This window comes from Oncorhynchus nerka, linkage group LG15 (genome assembly GCF_034236695.1).
Source record: "Oncorhynchus nerka isolate Pitt River linkage group LG15, Oner_Uvic_2.0, whole genome shotgun sequence".
In the NCBI taxonomy this organism is placed as follows: domain Eukaryota; kingdom Metazoa; phylum Chordata; class Actinopteri; order Salmoniformes; family Salmonidae; genus Oncorhynchus; species Oncorhynchus nerka.
The window spans coordinates 62,416,095-62,428,125 of record NC_088410.1 but is presented as its reverse complement, the minus strand read 5'-3'; the positions used below and the strand labels follow the sequence as shown (position 1 = coordinate 62,428,125).

General features: G+C 42.1%; 1 protein-coding gene across 2 annotated transcripts; it reads left to right on the top strand.

The window, feature by feature from the left end:
* The first annotated feature begins 432 nt into the window (after positions 1–432).
* mcrs1 (microspherule protein 1) lies at positions 433–11,829 on the top strand. 2 transcript variants are annotated; one of them, XM_029683103.2, is made up of 16 exons: positions 433–612; positions 1,215–1,323; positions 1,434–1,608; positions 1,874–2,012; positions 2,442–2,492; positions 2,629–2,793; positions 3,022–3,131; positions 3,396–3,504; positions 6,159–6,297; positions 8,966–9,041; positions 9,156–9,184; positions 9,373–9,465; positions 9,550–9,632; positions 9,808–9,895; positions 10,237–10,364; positions 10,600–11,829. In XM_029683103.2, the coding sequence occupies exons 2-16, from the start codon at positions 1,314–1,316 to the stop codon at positions 10,684–10,686; spliced, it is 1,482 nt and encodes a 493-aa protein (XP_029538963.1). In that variant the 5' UTR covers positions 433–612; positions 1,215–1,313; the 3' UTR covers positions 10,687–11,829. The 2 variants fall into 2 exon arrangements, with proteins under 2 accessions (XP_029538963.1, XP_029538964.1); XM_029683104.2 differs by lacking the exon at positions 2,442–2,492.
* The last annotated feature ends 202 nt before the right edge of the window (positions 11,830–12,031 follow it).

Here is a 12,031-nt window from a genome sequence, read left to right as displayed (position 1 = left end):
TATATATATATATAAGCTAGCTTCATACTTTTTTCTGACTTGCCGAAAATGCAGCCTTGTTGATTACATTTTACACTTCACGGTCACCAGAGTTTGACATGTGACTACAGTTTGCATTAAATCGTGGGTCATATCAACCTCACAAGCGACCAAAGTTCTTCACTCTCTCTGAGCTAAATTGAGGGCCGAGGGGATACCTTTGGTGAATTGGACCTCCACTTAAAATGGCAATCGATCTGCATCCGGTTTCGACGGGGATTGCCCCGAGGGAAAGTGGATAACGTGTTTGGACTGTCATCCATTTTTGAAGACATTTATTTCCATTGTTAGAGCGACCACTTGAGTATCTGGTCAATATAATGGATAGTTTGATGTAAATGAGCCAGTCCTGTTGGTGGCGACAATGCACGTTACGAGAACATTATGAAGAAGACGGCCAACGACATTTCCTGTGCGTACCGGAAATGTGTTTCGTTCTGTTATTGTTAGCATGAATGTAACTAGCTAGCTAATTTCGAATATAACAGAAACATACAGCAATTGTGTTGATTTATTCGAAGTTCAACGTACCTGAATAGACTCTAGTTGGCTGATAAACCAGCCTGAGACGAGGTAAGTAGAGGAATAAGCGAAGAGGCTGCTTCATTAGATAACCATGATGTGAAATGTTCCTAGCTTTGAAGACCATTAACGTTACTGCTGTATCGACATCAAACTAGCTAGCAATAGCATACATAACACACCTTTCATAAGTATCTATTCCCAGGAACCCCCGATTCAAACTCACATTCACCATCTCAAGTTTCATTTGAACCTGAATCTGGCCTTACAGGACGGAGACGTTGATATGGCGAATCTCATTTCAGCCCCAAGAAGCAGCCATTCACCAGCATTTCAAGCTTAATAATGGCAAAATGCATTCGTTACGCACAAAATATAGAGTTTTAATGAGCAACTATCGTAATGTACTGCCTTCACGGCCGGAATGTACTTCCAAAAAATGTGTAAATAAAAAGTTACATGCAACCGAAAAAAATGCCTATTCGGCACCTCTACCTGTTGTAGACTTCCGATCTATTCATGGAAGCAGGGTTTGTGATAACCGGGATCTTTTTTGGATGTACATACCTCAGTAAATGTCGATATTTGCTAGTTGAGTACATGTTTCCCATTTACCGCCCATCTCTGACTAATACCTTCCTTTCTCGTCTCAGATTGCCACCTGAGATACGTTGTCTGAGTGACACCTGCCGAATGTAGCAACATTATTTTATTCAACGTTTATTCGAAATCTCTGGACTGTGAACAACATCATGGAAAAAGGTATGCAAATCTCTTGGTTGTCTATCTGCTTTTTGTTGCAAGTTGTTGCCATTTATGTTGTCATCATAATCCATAGTGTCTAACATTGAGATTTGTCTCTGTGGGGATAGATATGCAGGCAGGTGCTACAGCTGCATCTGTGGTTGGGGCACCGATGGGAGCAGCTGGGACACAGAGCCGTTCAGAGGACGAGGAGTCGACAGGGATGAAAGATATCAAAAGAACAGCAACACAGGCATTTGTTGGGGGTGGTGGTGTTGTGCCCAATCGCAGGAGCTCTTCAAGGTTTGAACGTTACCCATTTGTCTCTGCGGGCACTTTTTTAGCTTCAATCTTTCCATCAGTTTTAACCTGAAATATGAACATCTAACAACTTGTACAGTTCAGTGATTAAAAATAACTGCCTTACACTTCTGACCATTGGACAGCATTCATTCTGCATCACCTACCCTCTGAATTTGAAGTAGGCCTGCCTGAAAGGAAGCTCAGGGGTTCTCTCTGTTGCAGCTTTGATTGCTATATGATATCTAACCTGTTCCTCTCCTCCTAGGTCAATTAAAAGGAAGAAATTTGATGATGAACTGGTGGAGAGCAGCCTGGCCAAGTCATCCAGCAGGGTCAAGGGCCCACCTGTCATCGAGCCAATCCGCTGCTCTGGGAGCGAACCCTCATCCAATGAGAAGAAGAAGGTATGAAGGTGGAATTGAATCCAAAGAGAGGGTGGTGTTTTTATGGGTAGCTCATATTGAGAAAGGTAGAGAGGGAGATACCGGTAGTTGTTGAATTACTCTTGATTAAATGGCTAGACTATTAGCAGGTTAGCATTTTTCAGAACTTACCATAACAATTATATACCATATAAACAGCACAATACTCTGCTGGTTGCAGTTTCTCATGAGTCTTGTTCTGGAGGCAGCTCTGCAGAGTGGTCACTAGCTGGCACAGCCACAGTCGTAAAATAGGATTTTAACCCTAACCGTACTGCTATCCCTAATGCCTAAACTTACATTTAGACCAAAAAGCTATGTTTTTTTTATTTTCATGAGTTTTTACAATATAGCCAATTTTGACTTTGCAGCTGGACTGTCTAAGGAAAAATTGCTGATTTCTGCCTTCAGGACAAGACTCATGACAAACTGCAACCTGCAGACTATTGTGCTGTTTATATGGTCAGTTCATTATTTGTCTCTAGACTCTAACTACTAAGGGTGTCTGACCATTGATCAAATCCCTACTAATGTAAATGCTGAAAAAGGCAAAGGAGATGCCTCATTGGTTCCCCATTTCTATGATCCCCTATGTCAGATGTCCAAGTCCAGCACGGCCCTCACGCCGCCCCTCACTATGGTGATCACCCCCCCGCCCATCGCCAAGAGGGTGAAGAAGAGCAAGCAGCCCCTCCAGATCACTAAAGACCTGGGCCGCTGGAAACCCACTGATGACCTGCTGCTCATCAACGCTGTGCTACAGGTAATAGGCCTAAAGACAGTAGAGAGAGGCTATTGATATATAACTGAAGCATCAGTGCTATAAACCATTGGAATTTGGCAGCGTAATATACTATGTAAACATTGACCTTGATTAATGGAAAATATGAATTTTCAATGTGTTTATGATGTATCCATATAATCTTTCTATGGATGTATGATGTGGTAATGCACAACTGCCTGTCTGTATTGTGTGTGTGTGCTCTGTTAGACGACAGATCTGACCTCTGTTCATCTGGGAGTGAAATTCAGCTGTCGTTTCACCCTGAGGGAGATCCAGGAGCGCTGGTACTCTCTGCTCTATGACCCCGTTATCTCCAAGTAAGAGCTCCACCACAACCCACACACCCCTGGCCATCTCCTACTATCCACTTCCTCCTATCCTTTTCCTTCCTCTCTTTGTCTTTCTCGTTCCGTCCAGCACATTTGACCACCACTGTCAAATTTGTTGTTCCCCCTTATTAATTAACCTCAATACTGTTATTCTAATAGACAACCAAATATTGTTGATTTGACTGGTCAAGTAAAGGCAAATAAAATCTCTCTAATGTGTGACAATGTTCTACCCCTGTCTCTGTGTTATAGGTTGGCATGGCAGGCGATGAGGCAGCTTCATCCGGAGGCCATTGCTGCAATCCAGAGCAAAGCTCTCTTCGGTCAGGCTGAGGAGGCTCTACTGGCCAAGATTGCATCAGTGAGTGAGGCTGAGGGGTTTCTATGGTGTTTGAAATATGAAGTCACATCAGGTGAAGATGGCTCAGTTCTTGTTCTCGAAATATGGAGTCAGTCACAAAGCAATGCTCAAATATAGAGTTATTGAGCTCTCTATTGCATCTCAACCTTTTTAATCATACACACAGTTCAGAGATCGTTGAATAAACATCAAAAACCAGAACCATATACAGTCCACACAGTATGTATTTGGACAGTGAAGCAAACATTTTTAAGTTGGCTTTATACTCCAGCATTTTGAATTTGATATAGCATTTTTCATATTAGGCAATAAAAAAATATTATTTAAAAAATTCTGGATATTTTCATACATATGCCATGTTTGAAGAATTCATAAGTATTTGTACGAATTCACTTCTAGTGTATTAAAGAAGTCAAAAGTTTAGTATTTGGTTCCATATTCCTTGCACACAATGACTACACCACAATGACTATGTTTTACCCAAGAGGAACGGAATAGTGTCGTGTCATTTTGGAGTCACTTTTAAGTAAGAATAGATATTTCTGAACACGTTTATTACTCCAGTCATCATTCACCATTACGTTATTATTGGGCAAAACATAACCAAAACAAACTGCAAATGCATCCAACGAGTCCCAAGCTTGACTTAGTCATTGCGTGCTAGGAGTATGGGACCAAATACTAAACATTTGACTACTTTAATACACATTAAGTGAATTTGTCCAAATACATATGACTTCTTCAAATGGGGAAGGGATGCATAAAGTGCTTTCATTTCTAAACGGTAAAACAGATACACCCTCAAATAAAACGTGACATTCTGGTACTGTCGTCTTGTATGAAATACATCATTTCATATCCACTATGCTGGAGTATACAGTGAGTTCCAAAAGTATTGGGCCAGTGACACATTTTCTGTTTTGGCTCTGTACTCCAGTACTTTGAATTTGAAATGATACAATGACTATGGGGTTAAAGTGCAGACTGTCAGCTTTAGTTTGAGGGTATTTTCATCCATATCGGGTGAGCTGTATTTACATAGTCCCCCTATTTTAAGGAACTAAAAGTATTGGGACAAGTTCACTTATGCGCATTTTTTTATTTAACCAGGTAGGCTAGTTGAGAGTTCTCAAGTTCTCATTTACAACTGCGACCTGGCCAAGATAAAGCAAATCAGTTCGACACATACAACAACACAGAGTTACACATGGAATAAACAAACATACAGTTAATAATACAGTAGAAAAAAAGTATATATGCTGTGTGTGCAAATGAGGTAAGATAAGGGAGGTAAGGCAATAAAATAGGCCATAGTAGCGAGGTAATTACGATATAGCAATTAAACACTGGAGTGATAGATGTGCAAAAGATGAATGTGCAAGTAGAGATACTGGGGTGCAAAGGAGCAAAATAAATAAATACAGTATGGGGATTAGGTAGTTAAATGGGCTATTTACAGATGGGCTATGTACAGGTGCAATGATCTGTGAGCTGCTCTGACAGCTGGTGCTTGAAGTTAGTGAGCTTCAGCGATTTTTGCAGTTCCAGTCATTAGCAGCAGAGAACTGGAAGGAAAGGTGGAATTAGCTTTAGGGATGACCAGTGAAATATACCTGCTGGAGTGCATGCTACGGGTGGGTGCATTAAAGTAGTCAAAAGTTTAGTATTTGGTCCCATATTCTTAGCATGTAAGTCCTGAATGAATCGTGAATAATAATGAGTGAGAAAGTTACAGCTGCACAAATATCATACCCCCAAGACATGCTAGCCTCTCACCAATACAATAACAGGGAGGTTGGCATTTTTGGGGGAAGTTTGGTATTTGTGCATATAACTTTTTCACCCATCATCCACGATTCATTCAGGACTATTCGTAGTCATTTTAGCATCCACATTAATGTAGAAGTGTTTAGAAACATGTTATATTCTTATTTACAACAACAAAAAGTGACTCAAATGACAATACATTATTTACAGTTCATTTCTATTGGGCACAAAATAATCTGAAACACAATCAAAACAAACAGGAAATATATCAAACGTGTTTGTAGAATCACAAGCTTGATGTAATCATTGCTTGCTAGGAATATGGGACCGAATACTCAACTTTTGATTACTTTAATACACAAGTGAATTTGTCCTAAAATGAAGGGACTAGGTACAAAAAGTGCTGTAATTTCTAAACGGTTCACCCGATATGGATGTAAATACCCTCATTAAAGCTGACAGTCTGCACTTTAACCTCATAGTCAATATATAATTTCAAATCCAAAATGCTGGAGTACTGAGGCACTACAACAAAAAATGTAACTATCCCAATACTATGGGAGCTCACTGTAGAACCTAATTTCAAATGTTAGCTTCATTGTCCAAATACAGATGGTGTGGACTGACTGTGTATACGTGTGTGTGTGTGTGTATATAGATTGATTATAAACATGTGTTTATAATATATATATATATATGTGTAACATGTATATATGGTTCTGCCATAAAATAAGTGGAGTGATGCTGGAAAAAGTAATGACCTGCCCATTGGTGAAATACTTTTCTTGCTGCATATGTTTACATGGGATTGATGGCACTATATGCGTGTCAGTTTGAAGAAGTGAGTGCGGGTTTGTTTAAATATGTTTGTGTTTTCTGATGAACAGAGCAGTCAGCCCAAGCTGGAGGTGTTCCAGGAGCTGCTGAGTAAGCACCCCAGTGTGTTCTACCCCTCCCGCACACCCAAGAGCCTGCTGGTGCACTGGCAGCTGCTCAAACAGTACTACCTGCTGGAGGACCAGAGTGGTGAGAAACTCAAACGGGCTTATTGGTTCGTTACATATGCTTTGTACCAAATGCCACCCTATTCCCATAGCCTCTGGTCAAAAGTAGTGCACTAATACAGAATAGGGTACCATTTGGGATGCTGCTACACTGTTAGTCCATTACTTGATATCCATGGAGTGAATTATTTCTAAATGTTGAACTACCTCCTGATTCCTGCTTACAAGCAAAAACAAAAGCAGGAAGCACCAGTGACTCGGTCAATACGAAACTGGTCAGGTGAAGCAGATGCTAAGCTACAGGACTGTTTTGCTAGCACAGACTGGAATATGTTCCTGGATTCTTCTGATGGCATTGAGGCGTCACCACATCAGTCACTGGCTTCATCAATAAATGCATTGATGACGTTGTCCCCACAGTGACCGTACATGCATACCCCAACCAGAAGCCATGGATTACAGGCAACATCCGCACTGAGCTAAAGGGTAGAGCTGCCACTTTTAAGGAGCGGGACTCTAACCCGGAAGCCAGTAAGAACTCCCGCTATTTTTAAATTTATTTTAATTTTACCTTTATTTAACTAGGCAAGTCAGTTAAGAACAAATTCTTATTTCAATGACTGCCTAGGAACAGTGGGTTAACTGCCTGTTCAGGGGCAGAACGACAGATTTGTACCTTGTCAGCTCGGGGGTTTGAACTTACAACCTTCCGGTTACTAGTCCAAAGCTCTAACCACTAGGCTACGTCGAACCATCAAACAGGCAAAGCTTCAATACATGACTAAGATCAACTCGTACTACACCGGCTCCGACGCTCGTCGGATGTGGCAGGGCTTGCAAACTATTACAGACTACAAAGGGAAGCACAGCCACGCGCTGCCCAGTGACACAAACCTATCAGACGAGCTAAATGACTTCTATGTTCGCTTTGAGACAAGTAACACTGAAACATGCATGAGCGCACCAGCCGTTCCAGGCGATTGTGTGATCACGCTTTCCTTAGCCAATGTGTGTAAGACCTTTAAACAGATCAACATTCACAAGGCAGCAGGGCCAGATGGATTACCAGGACGTGTACTCCGAGCATGCGCTGACCAACTGGCAAGTGTCTTCACTGACATTTTCAACCTGTCTGAATCTGAGTCTGTACAACCAACCTGTTTCAAGCAGAACACCATAGTCCCTGTGCCCAATAACATTAAGGTAACCTGCCTAAATGACTACTGACCCGTCGCACTCGCGTCTGTAGCCATGAAGTGCTTTGAACGACTGGTCATGGCTCACATCAACACCATTATCCCAGAACCCCTAGACCCACTCCAATTTGCACACCGCGCCAACAGGTCCACATATGATGCAATCTCTATTGCACTCCACACTGCTCTTTCCCATCTGGACAAAAGGAATACCTATTTGAGAATGCTATTCATTGACTACAGCTCAGGATCCAACACCATAGTGCCCTCAAAGCTCATCACTAAGCTAAGGACCCTGGGACTTAACACCTCCCTCTGTGACTGGATCCTGGACTTCCTGATGAGCTGTCCACCAGTGATAAGGGTAGGGTACAACACATCCGCCACGCTGATCCTCAACATGGGGGCCCCTCATTGGTGCGTGCTCAGTCCTCTCTTGTACTCCCTGTTCACTCATGACTGCATGGCAAGGCATGACTCCAACACCATCAAGTTTGCAGACGACACAGCAGTGGTAGTCCTGATCACCGATAACGATGAGACAGCCTATAGGGAGGAGGTCAGAGACCTGGTCGTGTGGTGCCAGGACAACCTCTCCCGCAACGTGATCAAGACAAATGACATGATTGTGGACTACAGGAAAAGGAGGACCGAGCACACGAGAGCTTCAAGTTCCTTGGTGTCTACATCACCAACAAACTGTCATGGTCCAAACACACTAAGACAGTCGTGAAGAGGGCCCGACAAAACCTATTCCCCCTCGGGAGACAGAAGATTTGGCATGGCTCCTCAGATCCTCAAAAGGTTCTACAGCTGCACAACGAGAGCATTCTGACTGGTTGCATCACTGCCTGGTATGGCAATTGCTCGGCCACCAACTGCAAGGCACTACAGAGGGTACATCACTGGGGCCAAGCTTCCTGCCATCCAGGAACTCCATATCAGGAGGTGTCAGAGGAAGGCCCTAAAAAGACTCCAGCCAGTCATAGACTGTTCTCTCTGCTACGGCACGCGGTACCGGAGCACCCAGTCTCGGTCCAAAAGGTTTCTACCCCCAAGACATAAGACCTTTGAACAGCTAATCAAGGGCTACCCAGACGCCTATTTTACACTGCTGCTACTCTCTGTTAATATTCTATGCATAGTCACTTTAACTCTTTATTTACATGTACATATTACCTCAATTACCTCAACTAACCGGTGACCCCGCACATTGACTCTATACCGGTACCCCCTGTATATAGCTTTGCTTGTTCTTTTACTGCTGCTGTTTTTCTATTTTTTTTTTACTTAACCAACAATGATTAAAACATTTATTAAAAAAGTTAAGGGCTTTTAAGTAAGCATTTCACTGTAAGGTCTACCTGTTGTATTCGGCACATGTGACTGATTTGATTTGTTCCACTGTTGCAAACTAAAACTAAGTGAGTTGACAGTGCCCATCAGTCCCCCTGTATATGATGCCTTATTGTATGGTTTGATTCTCTTGTGCAGTCCAACCTTTCCCTAAAGGTGACCAAGTCCTCAACTTCTCTGATGCTGAGCAGCTGGTGGATGATGCTAAGCTAAAGTAAGAGAAGCGGTCAACATTCTGACCACAATTCATTTCCAGTTTCCCTGAGTTAAAATTTAGAGCTCCTCCTCTCCTCATCATTCTAATCAGTTTCTCTGTCTTGTTACCCAGGGAGAGCAGAGATGAGGTGCTGGAGCATGGTGAGTTACTCAAACAGACTCCTTTTATCTGTCATTAATGTGCAAGGTTATATCTAAGAAGGTGCTTCATTGATCAAATTCAAAGCACCTGAATGCATGTTCCTTAATGCATGTTGGTTGGCTTAGAAGTCTGTCATCTTCCTCATTCTCTTTCCTGCTGCCCTTCCTCATTCTGTCCCCACTTTCAGAGCTGATGATATCTGACCGCCATCAGAAGAAGGAGATAAGGCAGCTGGAGCAGGAGCTACCACGCTGGCAGGTCCTGGTGGACAGCATCACAGGTGAGAGTGTGTGAGAATGTGTGCCTGCCTGTGTATTTGTGTGTAAGAAGCCAGTCTTGCAGGGGGTTTATGTTGTGTTCTCAGGTATGAACTCTCCAGACTTTGACAACCAGACGCTGGCAGCTCTGAGAGGCCGAATGGTTCGCTACCTTATGAGGTCACGAGAGGTGGGCAGCTCATTTCAGATTGAATTAACTGAATTTACAGTACATTACCAAATTATATTAGGACCATAGTAAGATGATTGTGGAGCAGGTTCATTATATGGAAATGTATGCTTATGAAATGTGAAAATATGAAAATGTTTTATATATTTTATGACGCTAATCTGACATCCTCTAGATCACCCTGGGCAGAGCCACCAAGGACAAGCAAATAGATGTGGATCTGTCTCTGGAAGGACCTGCCTGGAAGATCTCCAGGAAACAAGGTGACTCCCTTATCAGCACTATGACATGGACATAATTTAATATTGGCTGTGACTGAAATGGCACCCTATGGTAGTGCACTAAATAGGGAATAGGATGCCATTTTGGATGCAGACCATATCTGTTATCCCTGGGTCTGATGCTGAAGAACCTGTATTATCTGGGCTCTAGAGGGCAGTGCTTGCCCTGTCCTCACTTATCCATAGTGAAATTAGACCCTGTTGAAATGACTGTTTTCCGATAAACATCTATCATATAGTAATATTATGGCCTCATATCAGGACTTGATCTAGTTTTTCATTGTGTGTTTGTAACCGTTTGTAACTGTTTGTCTAATGTACAGGGATAATTAAACTGAAGAACAACGGGGACTTCTTCATAGCCAACGAGGGACGCAGGCCCATCTACATAGACGGCAGACCAGTCCTGTCGGGCAACAAGTGGAAACTCAACAACAACTCTGTAGTGGAGGTTTGTGGAAACTTCTGGAAGATTTAAATGGCAGGATGTATTATACGGTAGCTGGTGCAAGAAGCGTGAGATGAAGAAACGTTTTAAAGGGGCCTAATTGTTTTTATAAACAACAAACTACATATTTGAGATTGAATTCTGTCTGCCTGTCATGCTTTTTACTTCACAATACCTGATCTATAACAACCACCGCTACTAATACATGAATGTCACAACAAGTCATTTGTTTCTCCAGATTGCAGGTCTTCGTTTTGTGTTTCTGATTAACCAGGAGCTGATCTCACTCATCAAGGCAGAAGCAGCTAAGATGAATCAGCAGTGAGAGAGAGAGAGGCCAAGATAGCTGCTTTTAGCAACACTGGTGCATTGGCACACAAGCATTGCTGGGAGTTGGGTTGCAAAAACTGAACAGTCCGCAGGCCAGAAGTTAATAAAATTATATTTCAACTTACTCTGCCGGTGGTCTTGATGGTTGGTCCTTATAGCGAGGGGAATTTGAGACAAAATATCAAAGTGTGTGGAAAGTCTGTTAAATAATAACTTTTATATAATTTTTCTCAAGTTCCCCAACCGTCCAGACCACCGGCAGAGTTAGTTGAAATTGAATTTGATTTAACTTCTTGCTCTGTTGCGGAAAGACTGAGACATGTTTGATAGTGTCTCGTTGCTGTATTGTTTGTCCTTCATGTTCTAATACTTCAGTTATCCCTTCCTTGTGTTTTTTTGTAATAATAAAAAAATTAAAACGTCTTGCTCCCCCCCGCCTGTTCTGTTTTTTAGCAACCCAATTCCCAGCAATGCTAGTGTGTCAGTGCACCAGCATTGCTAAAAGCAGTTAAGGGTAAGACCCATGCCTGTGTCCACTGCCCAGCCAGCTCCTTCATACAGAGCAACGTATGGTGGCCAATGGACACGACCAGGAGCCTCATGGACACCCCCAGGAGCCTAGTAGACGAGGACCACATGAAGGACCACAGATTTGAAGGAAAGTAACCAGGAACCCCTTTAGTCATGGTTATACAGTGGAGTAAGAGCACGACACACACACACACTCTGAGAATGATTGTGGTCTTTGGCTACATCACATATCTTTCCGCTGCTGAACATTTTAGGGTGAATCTCATCTCAAAGAACCTAAATGATACTTTCCTTGTAACTACAGGACCGTAACACCAGTTTAGTCTTGTTTTAAAGTTTAAATTGGGATTCATATCAGGAGGTTCCACAGTGCCTTTTAAGACAATGGATTTGTTTTAAAACTGTGTTTCCTTTTAGTTCATACAGGTTTAGGTTGAATTGGTACATGCAAAGATACATTTAGGACCAGGATAGGGAATCAGTCATAAACAGTGATATTGTGTATGTATGTATTAGTGCTACTTAAGCCAAAGCCATGTAAAAGTCAATGTGACCGTTTGTTTGATTTTTTGTATGAACGCTTGGATTAAAATGTGTCATTAGTTGAGCCATTTCCTGAGTGTCATAATAATTGCTTGTAGCTGTAGTTTCTTTTTCTACCACAAGGTGGAGCTGTTGGATAAGTAATGTTTTTTTTTTTTTTTCAACTCTTCATTCTTACTCTGTAAATGGGTGCTACAGTATTCTCTTTGATATGATTCATATCTGAAAGTTGCCAGCAGTCAATGAAAAAAATAACTATTCTACTC